The sequence below is a fragment of the Stigmatopora argus genome, chromosome 5 (genome assembly GCF_051989625.1).
Source record: "Stigmatopora argus isolate UIUO_Sarg chromosome 5, RoL_Sarg_1.0, whole genome shotgun sequence".
Classification (NCBI taxonomy): domain Eukaryota; kingdom Metazoa; phylum Chordata; class Actinopteri; order Syngnathiformes; family Syngnathidae; genus Stigmatopora; species Stigmatopora argus.
The window spans coordinates 1,505,671-1,522,422 of NC_135391.1; the positions used below are offsets into that span (position 1 = coordinate 1,505,671).

A 16,752-nucleotide genomic window follows, 5' to 3' on the forward strand; every position below is an offset into this window, starting at 1 on the left:
CACATTTGTACTCCCGTTTAAAACCATGAATATGGAGGTGAAAATTGGGAATCAGGGGGCGGCTTATACGAGAGAAATTGTAAAAAAAGTGTCTCTGAATCGTGTGGGGGTGGCATTTTTTTTTCTTCCCAAATGTCTGAATCAGTGTCTATTTTTACCCCGTCAGCAGGTGCCGTGACGCCAGTCGACCCCTCCCCTCGCCACGTCCTTCCCGCCTTGACTCAGGAAGCGCCGTGCTGATTTTTTGACACTGATTTGCCAATTATTTGTTGACATTTCGCCTTGAACCGGCTGCCTTTCCGACTTTCTATTTTAATCGCAGTCTGGCTTCTCTTAAGATTGCTGCGCTTTTTAGCATGCTAGCGTCTGATTGTGAAATCCACATAGAAATGTAAAGAATTCACTTCTTGTCCTCTTTTCCAATTTGAGGAAGTGCAAAACACAAAGGCAGCATTTTAAAAAAATTCTTTGATTGACAGCCCGTTTTAAATGTTTGCTCTTCTCCAGCCATCATGGACACGAGAAAGATGACACATTTTAGACATAAATAAATAGGTAATGAAAATAAATATATAAATACATATATATATAAATAAATAAATGAATATATAAATATATATAGATAAATAAATAAATATATGAATAAATAAAAATATGTAAAAAATAAAAATAATATAAATTAAGATATATAAAAAATATAAATATATATAAATAAATATATATAAATAAAAATATATAAAAAATATATATATATAAATAAATATATATAAATAAAAATTGATAAAAAAAATATATATACATAAACATATAAATAAATAAGCGTGTTGCTGAGATATATATATTTCTATACATACATATATATAAATATACATATACATACATAAACATAGATGTACTTGTTTGCTCTAATTTGAAAGCAAAAAGTTTACTAAGGTCCACCTTTGGCAGCCGCCATTACTCCTCACTGCGCCTCCATTTCAGGTATTACGGTAAGATATTACATGCAAAACTAAAAGTTAGTTCTTTTTTTTGTTTTCCGCCGAGCTTTGCATCCGTTCTTTGTGCTGAGCTGGAGCTTTGATGGCGTCTCCTAGCAACAGTCTTTAACTGAGGAACCGGCGTTGGGATGGCGGGCGGCCTGTGGCCATGTTGACAAACTAGAACGCATGTTATGAAACCATCAAAAAAGGCTAAATGTTAGTGAATGTCAACTTTCCAACGTATCGATCGAACGATCGATTTTTTTATTTAATTTAATGCGTGAATGTCATTGATCTAAGCTTTGAGATATTAAAAAAAAACAGTAATCCGTCAAGTGTTTCTGATCCTTATTTCCATGAGAACTTGTGTTTGGTTTGTGGGGAAAAAAAGTGAATTTTGCCCAATGCGAGAGGCTCCAAATGTTACAAAAAAATACTTTTTTTAGGCTAAAATACGCTTTCCCTTCTCAGTTGGATAACCCTTGGGGATTGAAAGTAGCGTTTGGATTTACGAGAGTGCTTGTTTGTGTTTCAGGGCCAGCTTGGTCCTGAGCAAGCCTCTCAAGATGAACATGGTGAAGAGGATCATGGGACGGCCGCGTCAGGAGGAGTGCAGCCCCCAGGACAACGCCCTGGGCCTGATGCACCTCCGCCGTCTCTTCTCGGAGCTCTGCCACCCTCCCAGGCACATGACCCAAAAGGAGCAAGAGGAAAAGCTCTACATGATGCTGCCCGTCTTCAACCGGGTAAGACAAGTCTGATTTTGTGACCGTTGGGTCTGTGGCTGCCGCCATTGGCTGCCTACCAATTCAGGGCGTCCCGTGGTTAGCTGGGATCGGGTACGGCACCAGGGTGCGTCTTCAAATGGCAAAATTGCGCTTAGACAAAAACGTGTTTTTCATCGTACTTATTATTTCTTCTATCGTACACAGTAGAACCAATGAAACACTTTCAAAACACACCATCACAACGCCACTCATGAAAAAATTAATGGAATTAATTCATTTCTGGAGTTGCATGGGATTTTATTGCATTTTTGTACAGTCTAGGTCAAGAGTGTCAAACTCGGTTGGTTTGCAGACCGCATTAACATCAACTCCATTTCATGTGGGCCGGACCATTTTAGATCTAATATCTAGATTTTTAATTTTTTTTAAATTGGATTAAAAGAACTGGATCAAAAGCCCTAAATAGTCCGTGTTTATAGACCTAAAGCAATGTTTATTGGAGGGTTTTTTTCCTAGTATTGGAAAATGTCTTTTAATCATGTTTTTTATTTCAAATGGAAACAAAATACTTTTTAAAAGTCGAAAACGGAAAATACTTGTATTTTTTTTTTTAGATTTTACAAAATGCTTTTTGAACTAAAAACACAAAAGAAAAAAAATTGGATTAAAACATTGCAATGATTGATTTTAAAAAGGGGAAAATGAGGAAATGTAATGTACATCTAACATCATTTGAATTTGATCCTAAAACAGAAAGTTGGGACTCATGATTTACTTTCTCGGGCCGCACAAAATGATGCAGCGGGCCAGAATTGGCCCCCGGGCTGCCACTTTGACACCTGTGGTCTAGGTGATTTCTATCACAGCAAAATTGCACTTAGACAAAAATGTATTTTTCATCGTAGTTATTATTTCTTCTATTGTGCACAGTAGAACGAATGAAACACTTTCAAAACAAACCATTGCAACGCCACTTTCATGAAAAGATGATTGGAATTAATTTATTTCTGGAGTTGCGTGGGATTTTATTGCATTTTTGTACTGTCTTGATGATTTCTATCATTTGTGGCTTTGTTTTTGTTGACGTTTTTGCATATGCTGATAGGTCTTTGGGAATGCAGCGCCCAGCAGCATGATGGAGAAGTTCTCCGACCTGCTGCAGTTCACCACGCAGGTGTCTCGCCTCATGGTGACCGAGATCAGACGCAGGGCCTCCAACAAATCCACCGGTTAGTTTTTTCTTTCGTTCACTTATTTAGCACCATGTGGATTTTTTTTCAGATGCTAATTTAGCATCGGATTAGCAACAAGTCAAATTTTCTTGACCAAATATGGCGATGCTTTGAATATATAGATATATTAGATTAGATTAGAACTTTATTTTATCCCGTATTTGGGAAATTTCTTGGTTGCAGTAGCAAGACAGACACAGAAGACATTGTAAACCTAGCTAAAAAACCTGGAGCCACACACAAGGTGGTCATCATTGGTAGCTCGGGGAGTGAAATGAACAATTTCATTGATAGATGATGTACACATTAAGGTTGAAATGTTTGCGTCTGTGTCCAGAGGCGGCCAGCCGCGCCATCGTTCAATTCCTGGAGGTGAACCAGAGCGAGGAAGCCAGTCGGGGCTGGATGCTCCTCACCACCATCAATCTGTTGGCCTCCTCTGGGCAGGTCAGTGCCTTAAAAAGACTTCCAAGTTTATGTGGATCTTCGAAAAATAAGGACTGTCATTCCACCGGTCGGGTTGCACGTATGCTTTATGGGTTGAATGCTGTTTTTTTCTGGACATTTTCATTTTTTTCCAATGCTTTCCATGGCAAATTAACCATTCAAAAGCCTCATTTAAAAATCCATCATGCAACACAAAGCTTTTTATAGGGATTCCCCATGCAGTTTTTTTTACTTCAATATGATTTTTTTTTTAAAGATATGTTTCTGATATGGATCCAATACCCGTATTTTATACCCATAGAAATAATGCAAAAGATAAAGTGAGCAGAAAATGACACATTTTTTTGTATGAATGCGAGCCCTGTGTTTATTACACAATGTTCTGTGACTGTTTTTATTGAATGCATTTATTGCGGGTGCGGTTAAAAAAAGTGGTTAGCAGCACGCTATTGGGTTAGCTACGGTGTTTTATCAAAGTGCAAGATGATAATTGTCTGAGAAAATTGCTTATTGATTTGTTATGACATTTTACGTAGAGTGCAGGACCGTTCTTAATTGAGTCTGGATTCGGTCCTCGCTGCAAAACCGGAGTTGAGTCGTTGGAAGTAACTGTCCCTGACTCTGTTTGTTTTGGCTGTTATGGTCCTGTAGGTTTCTGGGCAGAAAAGTAGTCCCAGTCAGAGTACATTTTTGCAGATTTGATGTACAAATCTGAGTCCAAAAGTACCGAAAACTCAAACGATGACTGGATCGGATCCGATCTTGTCACCAATTGGACCGTAATGTATTCCAAGTGTGTACGCGGCTTAAAAGCAAGGCCGTATTTCAGCCGCAGCGCCTTCCTTCCTTCCTTTTTCGCTCCTGACCAAGCAATATTTGCATCCGTTTGAAACAAAAAGTCACTTTCTTCTTTTGCCTTCCTTCCAGAAAACAGTGGACTGCATGACCACCATGTCCGTGCCGTCCACGCTGGTCAAATGCCTCTACCTGTTCTTTGACCTCCCGCACATGGTGGAAGCGGCTCCCCCGGCCCCGCCCCTACCGCCGCCACCGCCGCCGCCCGCCCCGACGTCGCCACCGCCGCCGGCCCCCCAGGAGAAGGGCCAGCCCTCCACGGAACTCCCCCTGGCCGACCGCAGGGCGCTGCTACAGAAAGTCTTTGTTCAGGTAAAAGACACGTGGGAGATGACTTAGATGGGCAAATAAGGGCTATTTTTTTCTGCTATTAATTATTTTAAAAAAAATTAAAGTTCATACAAATGTGAAAATCCACGCTGAAAGCCACTCTTGCTACTGAAGAAAAAAAAAGTTATAATAGGGGTGACCCTACTTTGCGATTTTTCAATTATTGCGGCCATGTTTGCTCTACATTAACCGTGATATTCGAGGGAATACCGTTTAGCAAATGCCATTTTTTTTCATTATACAAGTATACTGAGATTTAAAGCTTCACCTCCAAGTGGACAAATACAGCAACAAAGAAACAGACAAATAAATAATCAATAAATAATTAGTCCAAGTGAGATCAGCCGAGCTGTAGATTCTGGGTTAGGTCTTTAAATTAGAACGCAACGCAATAAAAATGACAAACCCTTTTTTTTAAACAAAAAAAAAGCAATACAAATAAATAAATAAATCAGATATTTTCATTCATTTTGCCTTATTTTTGTATTTTAAAAAAACATTTGGAAAAAAAAAATCCAAAGTATAAAAATATAAACAGACTGCGTTGTTTTGCACTTTTATTTTTTTAATGTAGATAAAACATTTCTTCAAATGTATTTACTGTCTTCTGTTTTAAAAAAAATGAAAAACAAGTGATTCAATGGAAACATTTTTTATATTTTCAGGAAAACATTTGAAAAAATTAAACCTTAAAAGGGAATATGCAGGGTTTTTTTTTTCTTCACTTCACTTCATTTATAAACATGAATATGTGCTGTCCCTAATTAAACTTTAATTCAATATTTTTTAAATGAGATTGAGGTCCAGAGTTTTGGAGTCTTTTTTTTTTTGAATGAGGCTTTCCAACATGGCGTTTTTTTTTTTCAGATCCTGGTCAAGCTGTGCACCTTCGTTTCTCCCGCCGAGGAATTGGCCCAGAAGGACGACCTGCACCTTTTGTTCAGCGCCATCACGTCCTGGTGTCCGCCGCACAACCTTCCCTGGAGGAGGAGCGCCGGAGACGTGCTCACCACCATCTCGCGCCACGGCCTCAGCGTCAACGTGGTCAAATACATCCACGGTAGGTGGCGCTCCCACCCGAGCGTCATTTGACGACGACGGACGGACGCGTGCCGGCGTGGCTCCGCCTTTCCTCGCCGCTAAGTTGTGGTCCTCTCTTTGCCCTCAGAAAAAAAATGCCTGTCCACCTGCGTGCAGAACATGCAGCAGTCGGACGATCTCTCCCCGCACGAGATCGTGGAAATGTTTGCCGGGTTGTCCTGCTTCCTCAAGGACTCCAGCGACGTCTCGCAGACGTTGCTGGATGACTTCCGCATGTGCCAGGGATACAACTTCCTTTCTAATCTCATGCTCAGGTACCGATGCAATTTGCGGAATGGCGGGGCGACCATTTTTGGAAATCATGTTACCAGCCCCGTTATTTTTTTTATAAATTTGCCTTCACACTAAAAGTTGCTGTGCAATATGAAATTAATCAAACAATCAACTTGGTCTGGAACTGGCGTTCATCTCGCAACAGCGCCCTCGTTTTCTATGGTGGTTGTATGGCGTAATTGCAGTTTAAAATTATGGCATTTGTATATAAATCAAACAATCAACTTGGTCTGGGACAAGGGTGTCAAACTCAGGTTGATTTACTTTCTCAGGCTGCACAAAATGATGTGGCAGGCCAGATTTGGCACCCGGGCCACCACTTTGACACCTGTGGTCTGGGACTAGCGTTCATCTTGCAACAGCGCCCCCGTTATCTGTTGTGGTCTGATGGTGTAATTGCAGTTTAAAATGATAGCATTTGTATATAAATCAAACAATCAATTTGGTCTGGAACTAGCGTTCATCTCGCAACAGCGCCCCCATTATATGTGGTGGTTGTTTGGTGTAATTGCATCTTAAAATGATGGCATTTTTATCGAGTTTTTAGCATTATTGTTGACAAAATTTATTATTTCACGATAGTCATCGTTATATCGCCTAGCTCTATGTACAAGTATGATGAAATCTGAAACTTTGCCACCAAATGCACAAACAACAAACAAATATACAAATAAATAATTCATAAATAACAACTAATTAATGAATAATAAATTGTGTACAGGCTGGAACAGGCCAAGGAGGATGAGTCGTGGGACGCTCTGAAGGATCTGGTCAACCTGGTGACGTGCCTGACCACCTACGGGGTGACGGAGCTGAAACCCGCCGGCCTGACCACCGGGGCGCCGTTCCTGCTGCCGGGATTCGTCCTCCCGCAGCCTTCGGGCAAAGGTAGGAGAGCCTCCGGCGCCCCCCTCCGGCTTGGCGAGCACTTAGCCCCTCCCCCCTCCACCCTCCACCCAGGCCAGACGGTGCGCAACATCCAGGCGTTCGCCGTGCTGCAGAACGCCTTCCTCCAAGCCAAGAGCGGGCGTCTGGCCGTGACCCTGCTGGACGCGGTGGGCAGCGTGTACGCCGCCGACCCGGCCAACTACTTCATCCTGGAGTCCCAGCACACGCTGTCGCAGTTGGCCGAGCGCGTGGCCCGCCTGCCCGAGGAGGCCCAGGCCAAGTACTTCCAGCTGCTGGAGTTCGTGGTCTTCAGCCTGAACTACGTGCCCTGCAAGGAACTGTTCAGCGTCAGCGTGCTGCTGAAGGCCAGCGCCTCGCACGCCTGCAGCGTGACCGCCGTGCGCGCCCTCTTGAGGATGGCGCGCCACGATCCCGTCTTCGGGGACGTGCTGAGGGAGGTGGGACTCCTGGAGGTGCTGGTCAACCTGCTGCACAAGTACGCCGCCTTGCTCAAGGATCCCGCCACTCAGCAGCAGCAGCACGAACACGATCAGGGTGAGTCGGCGGAAAAAAAGTCAAAGAACGATATTTACAAGGACAACAAATGTAAGATTTTGGCTTCCAATTTTTTGTGTGTGCGCAGCCGAGTGCAAAAATAACGTGGCGGCGGAGGAGCAGAAGCAGCTGGCCTGGTTAGTTATGGAGACGCTGACCGTTCTCCTGCAGGGCTCCCACACCATGAACACCAATGCGGGTAATAACCCTGACTTTTGTACGTTGTCATCTTTTGTTTTTATCTTTCTCTGCACAACCCAAGAAAATCACAATTTGTATTTAAACTAGGATTCACTACTCAATTGAACAGAAAGCCAAAAACGCACCACCACTGTCAGATATGAACAAAACACAAAACGCCTGAACTGGAACAGTATTGTTAAATATGCAGATGCCACCTTCATTTGCAAAATCTAGCCCCGCCTCCACTGCAAGATTTTGTCCTAAAAAAATCCAAGACATCAACAAGGGCTGGCTCTAAAGGTGACTGTGTAGTTTCCGTAAAAAACAATGCTAAATTAGCCAAAGCACATACATAGCAATTAGCATATGTGAATTACCGTCTCTGAACCTCTTGGCCAATCATCTTTAAGCATGGCTGTTAGACCAACAAAATTGAAGCTGTGCTATGTGTGCGTGCGTGTGTGTAGGTGTGTGCCTGTGTAGCCTATTTCCTGTATTTGCAAGCAAAGCCTCCAAATGACCCCGCCGTCCGTCCGTGATTGTAACTTCTCCGCAGCGCTGTTCCGCGAGTTTGGCGGCGCGCGCTGCGTGCACAACATCGTGAAGTACCGTCAGTGTCGCGAGCACGCCCTGCTCATCATCCAGCAGCTGGTCCTGTCGCCCAGCGGCGACGACGACATGGGAACGCTACTGGGCCTCATGCATTCGGCGCCGCCCGCCGAACTCGCGCTCAAGGCCGACATACTCAGGGTGAGCGCTCGGGTGACCGCTAGAAAAAAAAACAAAAATCGTAAGGAATCCTAAAAATGGTTTTGTGACCGATTACGCTCAGGCCCTGCTGTCTGTGCTGCGCGAGAGTCACCGCACGCGCACCGTCTTCCGGAAGGTGGGCGGCTTCGTGTACGTGACGTCTCTGCTGGTGGCCACCGAGCGCTCCCTGTCCCCGTGCCAGTCGGGGCGCAACCCGCATCCACAATCGCAAACGCACCCGCATCCCAGCCCCAACCAAAACCAAAACCAAGTGTTTGAGCTGCTGCTCACCGTCTTCTGCACGCTGACCGCCGCCATGCGCTACGAACCGGCCAACTCGCACTTTTTCCGCACCGAGATCCAATACGAGAAGCTGGCCGACGCTGTCAGGTAATTATTATTATTATTATTAGATTAGATTAGATAACTTTATTCATCCTGTATTCAGGAAATTCACTGTCGCAGTAGTAAGAGAGTGAGAATACAGACACAGTAAAATACATTTTAGACATAAACTACATATATATTCTTTTTTTTTTGTTTAATTTTATTTATTTTGTTTTATTTTAATTTATTTTTTATTTTTTTTAATTTATTTTTTTAAATCATTTTTTTATTTTATTGTATTTTATTTTTAATTTAAATATATATATATATTTTAATTTGTATTTTTATTCATTTTTTATTTTATTTATTTATTTTTATTTTTTATTTTTCTTGAAGAAATTCCAACACTTGAGATTTTTCCTGAGGTAAGACTTTTCCTCTTTTCTGATATTCTGAATTTCCATAATAACGTCTTCTTCGCGTTTTCAGACTGCTGGGCTGTTTCTCGGACACCAAAAAGCTGGGCCCCACCAGCGTCTTCCCGTCCAACTCGGAGCCCTTCCAGCGTCTCCTGGAGGAAGAGGCTGCCCCCGGTGGCGACAGCGTGTGTCCCACCCTCAGACACTGCGCCAAGCTTTTCATTTACCTTTACAAAATGGCCACCGATTCCTTTGACAGGTACAGACAGAGCCACGCGTCCTTTTGGCTTCCCCTTCTTATTCTTCTTCTTGTTCTCCTTCCCTGACGCACTACACTAACTCTTCTTCCTCTTTTCCATCCCGTCCTAACCTTCGGCCATCTCGTCTCGCTTGACCACGTGCGTCCAGTCGGGCGGAGCACGTCCCCCCTTGCCTGACTCACGAGACTTCGCTGCCCTCGCCGTGGGGCACGCCCGCGCTTACCCGGAAGAGGTAGTTGCTTTTGCTTGTCTGCACGCCATTTTTTTCCTCTTCCTTTACCAGAGCTGTCAAAGAATATTCCGTAGTGGACGATGCCGGTCTTTACCAAACTAGGAAATATGCATTTTGTATCAAAAATGGGAAAAATTTGCTAAAAATTGGCTCACCATGAGAAAAAAAACAGGAAATGTTGAAAGTTTTGGTTTGTGGTTTACCGTCATTTCGAAACACTGTTTTATAAATAAGTTTTGCATTTTTGCTAAACGTTCTATTATTTTGAAAGGTCAGTAACGTTCTCACTTCCTCCTCAATGTGTTCGATAAAACAAAAGTGTGAGTCATCGTCGATTTCATGTTTTTTTTTTTTTTTTTTTAAACAACTACATAAAAAAGGAAATATTTGAAAAGCACTAGTAAATGAGATCATATTGAGCTTTATTTTTTTTGGACACGTCAGGTCACACAATCTCAAAATTCTAATGACTATGATTTTTGACGCTTAGCCCCAATTGGATGACTAAATTGCACAATCGGTTCAATTATTAATATTTGTTTTTCAAGATTGGAATCGAATAGAAAAAGATCAGGTTCTTAAAATTTATTCTTTTTTATTTTTGTTTTGAAGTCTCAATTTGTTGTCTGCCATTGACGGCAATAGAGCATTTTGACAGGGAAGTCACGTAAAAGGTGGAATTAAAGTGAAAGCCAAATGCCACGTTTTTGTTTAACATTGTGGTCGTTCTAAGCAAAAGTGTCCCAAATTTGCCAGTGATTTTGATGAGCAATTTTTTCCCAGCTGTATGCCACACCATAATATCAACTCGCTCTTTTAGGCACGGCTACCACGGCTCCTCGGCACCCCCGGCGCCCAGCAAGCTACTGACGGAGCTGAAGGCGCACTCCTCCAACCCCGTCCCATCGGTCCTCTCTTCCTCGTCGTCGGGGGGCGACGTGGTGGTCATCCACCCGGGCGCCGTGCTGGCCATGGTGGACCTGCTGCCCTCCGTCTCCTCCCAAAGTCAGCCTGAGGTACGGGGGGGGGGGGGGTCGCCATTGGGCCTTGGAGCCGCCGTCCGGTGCCGTAGTTCCTACTTGTCTGTGTTTATATGCAGGAAATAGCATCTTGGCTTTTTTGGCTCCATTTTTAATCACGTGATGGCCCCAGGAAGGAGCTCTTGTAGCTTCAGAAAATAGAATAGCAATTACCATTGAAACCGGCCCTGGTAGAACGGGCTCTTGACGCCCTCTGGCGGACATGCGCGGGTATTACGTCTCCCATTATAACGGCCGCAGAGGGAACTATTTCAGCGGTGCAGGGCACATTTTCATATGCTTTATTTACTTTTAAGACATTAATACATAATTTTCTTATAATTTTCTCTCGTTTTTGTACACATTTGTATTTCATACAAAGTTGGGACACTTTGACCCATTTTAAAGGATTTAGTTCAAGGGTGTCAGACTCGGGTTGGTTCGCGGGCCGCTTTAACGTCAACTTGATTTCACGTGGGCTGGACCATTTTAGATAGAATATTTTGATTTTTTTAATAAATGGATTAAAAGAACTAGATTAAAAGCCCTGAATATTCCGTTTTTATAGATCTAAAACAATGTTTCTTTTAGCATTTTTTTAAAAAATATTTTGAGATTTTACAAAATGATTTTTGAACTAAAAACACAGAAAAAATGGATTAAAAAATTGGAATTATTGATTTAAAAAGGGGAAAATCAGAACATTTAATATACATCTATACTCTTCATTTGAATTTGATCCTAAAACACAAAGTCGGCACTCATGATTTACTTTCCCGGGCCACGCAAAATGATGCGGCGGGCCAGATTTGGCCCCCGGGCCGCCCCTTTGACACATGTGATTTAGATGGTAGTTGTGTGAGGACGTTGGAACCAATGAGAGAATTTACATATAAAGTACACCTCTACTTACAAAATGTTCAAGTTACGAACAAAGTTGTGGAAGCCATTAACTTTGTAAGTAGAGGTCTGAGCGTATTCCAATGTGATTGCCAATTTGAAGGGTTGGAATTCATTGATTGCAGCACGCTTTGGACCTCCAGTTGGCGGTGGCCAACGTCCTGCAGCTGCTGGTCAACAGCGAACGCAACCAGCAGGTCCTGTGCGAGGCCTCGCTGCACCAGCGCCTGCTGCAGCGCTGCAGCCAAGCGCTGGGCGACGAGGACCACCCGCTGCACCCGCCGCTGCAGCGCATGTTCGAGAGGCTGGCGTCGCAGGCCTTGCAGCCCGTGGCGCTCAGGTGCGTCATTACCATTATTTTTTTTATGTAGAGTCAAGAGATTACAGTGCTGACAACGGTCAAAAATGATATTTTGTTGTGGGGAGAAGATATTTTTTTAGATTTTGGGAGCCTTTTGTGGTCCGACTGGAATTTTTCCGGCGACGCGTGCAAAAAATTCAGCTCAATTTGATGTCATGCTCTTCAAATAGTTTCCATTTTTTCGATCGTTTTTGCAAAGAAATCAAAAACAGATGGCCAATCTTTCAAAATATAATATTACATTTTGACATGATGCAAAATGCTAAACTTATTGAGAATGGGACGTTGCGTTTTGAAATGAATTATCCCGATAATTTAAAATGGCCAGGCAAAATCAAAAAAAAAAAAATTTGGGTGGGGAGAAAAACATTGCTTGAAAATTTTAAATGTTTTTTATTCCATAGTTTTGATGTAAAATGGGTATTTAGAAGTTGGGTGAATAATTATTGACGATTCCTATTATTGGGCAGCTCTGATTTTAGTGTCTGCGACCGGTCTTCCGTAATCCAGACGTTATTGTTAGCCTCGTCGCGTGATGATGACATCATCAAGAGTCGTTGGAGTTCAGTGGGTTGCTTTGCCTCACGACTTGCTGACAGCCACATTCCAATCTCGACTTGATGCTCATCGATTCTTCAATTTTTTTGGAACAAACTCATTTCGGTCCGAAAATGGAACACTAATTCTCCAAATAAATCCAAATCCAACAGAAGCCTTGATTGATGGGAGCGAGCCCTGCGGGTAACGCGGCGTGACCGGGGCAGCGTCAACCAACCAGCGATATCTCATTTCCCGCTTGACCGCCGGAGCGAGACGGCGGTCGCGGCGGCAAAGTTCATTGACATGCACGCACCGCCGCTTCCCTTTTCACATGGAAATGGCGGCGTGCTTTCTTTTTTTTATTTTTATAAATGGATTAAAAGAACTGGATCAAAAGCCCTAACTATTCCATTTTTATAGATCCAAAGCAATGTTTATTTGAGCTTTCTCTTTTAATCATTATGTTCCATATTAAAGTGGAAAACAGAAAATATTTGTAGATTTTACAAAATGATTTTTGAACTAAAAACACAGAAAAAAATAATTAAAAAATTACAATGATTGATTTAAAAGGGGGAAAATCAGTAAATATAATATACATCTATAATCTTCATTTTAATTTGATCCTAAAACAGAAAGTCGGCACTCATCATTTACTTTCTCGGGCCACACAAAATGATGCGGCGGGCCAGATTTGGCCCCTGGGCCGCCACTTTGACACTTGTGGTCTACATTAACCACCATATTCCAGGGATTACTGGTTATAATAACACGTTGAGGAAAAAATGATAAAACCATGTGCTTAAATCCCAAATGAATGAAATAAAAATGGTCCAATGAGTGCAAAAAATTGAACAAAGTGTCTGTGCAGGGAGTTCCTGCGTCTGGGCAACCCGCTCAACTGCGGCGCTTGGGACAAGAAACTACTCAAGCAGTACCGGGTACACAAACCCAGCTCGCTAGGCTACGACGCCGACGCCAGAGGTAAGCGGCCCCGCCCCATCCCGCCCCGCACCGGCTAGCCGTTTTACACCAAACCGAATTTGTCACGGCAGGCGGCATGACCACGTCGACGGAGGGCTTCGGGGCCGACAGCGTGTTCGCCACGCCGGCCGAGGACGGCGGTGGCGGCGGCGTGGGCCAGTACAACGGGCAGTACAACGGGCAGTACCGCATCAGCCGCAGCCTGGTGCGCTCGGCCGAGGGCAGCGCCGTGCCGCTGACCCGCGTCAAGTGCCTGGTGTCCATGACCACGCCGCACGACATCCGACTGCACGGCTCGGCCGACACGCCCGCCTACGTGGAGTTTGACGCCTCGCTGGAGGGATTCGGGTACGTTTCCGACACGGCTAGCCAAGCTAATGTCGCTCAATCCGCGTTTAAATTATCCTTTATGTTTTTTTTTTCAAAATATCATTTCCAAAGCATTTGCGCTAAAAATTAGCACTCAAGAAGGAATAGCAGCGAAACTTTGAGTTTGGTTGCCTGGGCTGAAAAAGACCCTCTAGGTCACCGGTGTCAAAGTGGCGGCCCGGGGGCCAAATCTGGCCCGCCACATCATTTTGTGCGGCCCGGGAAAGTAAATCATGAGTGCCGACTTTATATATTATATTTCCTGATTTTTCCCCTTTTAAATCAATTATTTGGATTTTTTTAAAACCATTTTTCTTTTTGTTTAAAAAATCATTTAGTAAAATCTAAAAATACCGAAAAATATTGTCTATTTTCCACTTTAATATGGAACATCATGATTAAAAGAGATTTTCCCTTACTAAGAAAAAAAGCACTTTTAGATCTATAAAAAACGGAATCTTCAGGGCTTTTGATCCAATTCTTTCAATCCATTTATTTAAAAAAAATCTACATATTATATCTAAAATGGTCCGGCCCACATGAAATCGAGTTGACGTTAATGCGGCCCGCGAACCAACCCGACCGAGTCTGACACCCTTGCTCTAGGTGCTGTTTTTCTTCGGCTTTGTGTGTTTTTTCCCCTCATTTGTTTATACTTTATGTTTTGTTTATGTGTGCTACCAAGGGCTATTAGTTTTTGAGTGTGTTTTTCTTTTTCTTTTTTTTATGCATGTTTGTTCCTGGTGTTATGTTTTTTTTGTGAGTCTGTCCTTGTGTTATTTCCCAGCTTTTAGTGTGTGTTGTTGCTTCTAGATATGTTAATTGTGTGTTTGTGTGCTTTTGTGCTTGATCTTTGTATTTCTTTGTTCTTATTGTGCGTGTCTCCTTCTTATTTCTCTTGCTTTTATGTTCTTGTTTTGGGAATGCGGGTCTGTTATTATCATTTTTTTTATGTCTGTGCGTAGTTTGTCTCCCGGTGTTTTGTCAGTGTTTGTGTCTATCCTTGTTTTTTGTGTGCGTGTGTGCACGTATGTGTGTTTGTGTGTGTGTGTTCTTTTTGGGCCAGTTCCAGATGTTTGTGTACTATCAGGGTTTTTAGTCACCGCAGAACAGAAGCTAAAGTTTCAAGCCTTTGCTCTCCAGAGACAACGCCACTGGCCCACTTTCTGGACACACATGCACACAGACACACACACACACACACACACACAGATCGAGCAACTCCCTGCTTTCCCATCTGTCAACATGAAATATTGATACTCTCCTCTGCTATTAACTCTCACGCGCACCCGTGTCGTACCTACAAAAAGCAGGAATGGATTGGATTGGATAACTTTATTCATCCTATATTTGGGAAATTTTATTGTCACGGTAGCAAGAGGGTGAGAATACAGACACAGAAAAAGACATTTTAGACATAAATAGATAGGTAGTAGATAAGTTGATAAATAAATAAATAAATAAATACATAAATATGTAAATAAATTAATAAATATTGATAAATTAATAAACAAATATATAAATAAATAATAATATATTAATTCAATAAATATATAAATAAATATGTGTGTTGCTGAGATGTATATATATAAACCTATACATGCATATACATATATAAATATATATATTTATATATATAAATATATAAATACATCATATATTAATTAAATAAATATATAAATTAATAAATATGCGTGTTGCTGAGATGTATATATATATATATACCTATACATGCATATACATATATAAATATATATATTTATATATATAAATATATAAATACATCATATATTAATTAAATAAATATATAAATTAATAAATATGCGTGTTGCTGAGATGTATATATATATATACCTATACATGCATATACATATATAAATATATATATATAAATATATAAATACATCATATATTAATTAAATAAATATATAAATTAATAAATATGCGTGTTGCTGAGATGTATATATATATATATATACCTATACATGCATATACACTTATATAAATATATATAAATAAATCAATAATATATTAATCAAATAAATATATAAATTGATAAATAAATCTGTGTTGCTGAGATGTGTATATATATACACCTATACATGCATATACATACATATATATAAATATACATATACATACATAGATACATACACAGATGTACTTGTATACATACAGTTAATCTTAACATTCAGCCAATGGACTCATAAGATAAATTTGATGGATGTCTTTGTGTGTGTGTGTGTGTGTGTGCGCAGGTGTTTATTCCTCCCCAGCTTGGCTCCTCACAACGCCCCCGGCAACAACGCCAACGGGTCCGGCGTGGGCGACGGCGACGTCATCAGCGGCATGGGGACGGGTACGACTGCGGCCGTGGCGTTCTCCCGCGTCGTGCTTCCCGAGAGAACGCCGTTTTGAAGGCGCCCGCCGTGTTCCTCCAGGAGAGCGTCTGTTTCCCCCTCCCTCGGGCCTCAGCTACTCCACCTGGTTCTGCGTGGAGCGCTTCGGGGCGGCGCCACAGAACCACCCGGTGCGCCTGCTGACGGTGGCGCGGCGGGCCACCTCCTCGGAGCAGCACTACGTGTGCTTGGCCGTGGTGCTGTCGGCCAAAGACCGCTCGCTCACCGTGTCCACCAAGGAGGAGCTGCTGCAGACCTACTGTAAGTGCTCCGCCCACTTTCTCGGTGGCGCTCGCAATCCTTTTTTTCACGTGCGCTTTCGACGGGGCAGCCGACGAGTCCAGCGAAGAGGCGTCCTTCTACGAAATCCTGCCCTGCTGCGCTCGCTTCCGCTGCGGCGAGCTGATCGTGGAGGGCCAATGGCACCACCTGGCGTTGGTCATGAGCAAGGGCATGCTGAAGAACAGCATGGCCACCCTCTACCTGGACGGACAGCTGCTCAACACTGTCAAGGTACGTACCAAACCACATAAATGCCCACCTGTCCACCTGGGACAATTATTATTAATGATTGCAATTCCCCTTGTGAAAAAAAAAACAGAAATGCAATATTTATGACT

At 42.4% G+C, this 16,752-nt stretch overlaps 1 protein-coding gene across 1 annotated transcript in view; it reads left to right on the plus strand.

The window, feature by feature from the left end:
- The window catches only part of wdfy3 (WD repeat and FYVE domain containing 3), a 40,951-nt gene that overhangs the window by 1,689 nt on the left and 22,510 nt on the right, over positions 1-16,752 (plus strand). The window contains 20 exon segments of the mRNA XM_077601107.1: positions 1,516-1,726; positions 2,814-2,937; positions 3,278-3,387; positions 4,315-4,554; positions 5,440-5,632; positions 5,741-5,927; positions 6,668-6,834; positions 6,907-7,389; positions 7,478-7,588; positions 8,129-8,322; positions 8,405-8,712; positions 9,139-9,327; positions 9,477-9,560; positions 10,381-10,576; positions 11,605-11,819; positions 13,252-13,364; positions 13,436-13,712; positions 15,992-16,092; positions 16,175-16,393; positions 16,464-16,645. Of these exon segments, the coding sequence (XP_077457233.1) occupies positions 1,516-1,726; positions 2,814-2,937; positions 3,278-3,387; positions 4,315-4,554; positions 5,440-5,632; positions 5,741-5,927; positions 6,668-6,834; positions 6,907-7,389; positions 7,478-7,588; positions 8,129-8,322; positions 8,405-8,712; positions 9,139-9,327; positions 9,477-9,560; positions 10,381-10,576; positions 11,605-11,819; positions 13,252-13,364; positions 13,436-13,712; positions 15,992-16,092; positions 16,175-16,393; positions 16,464-16,645 (3,904 nt within the window).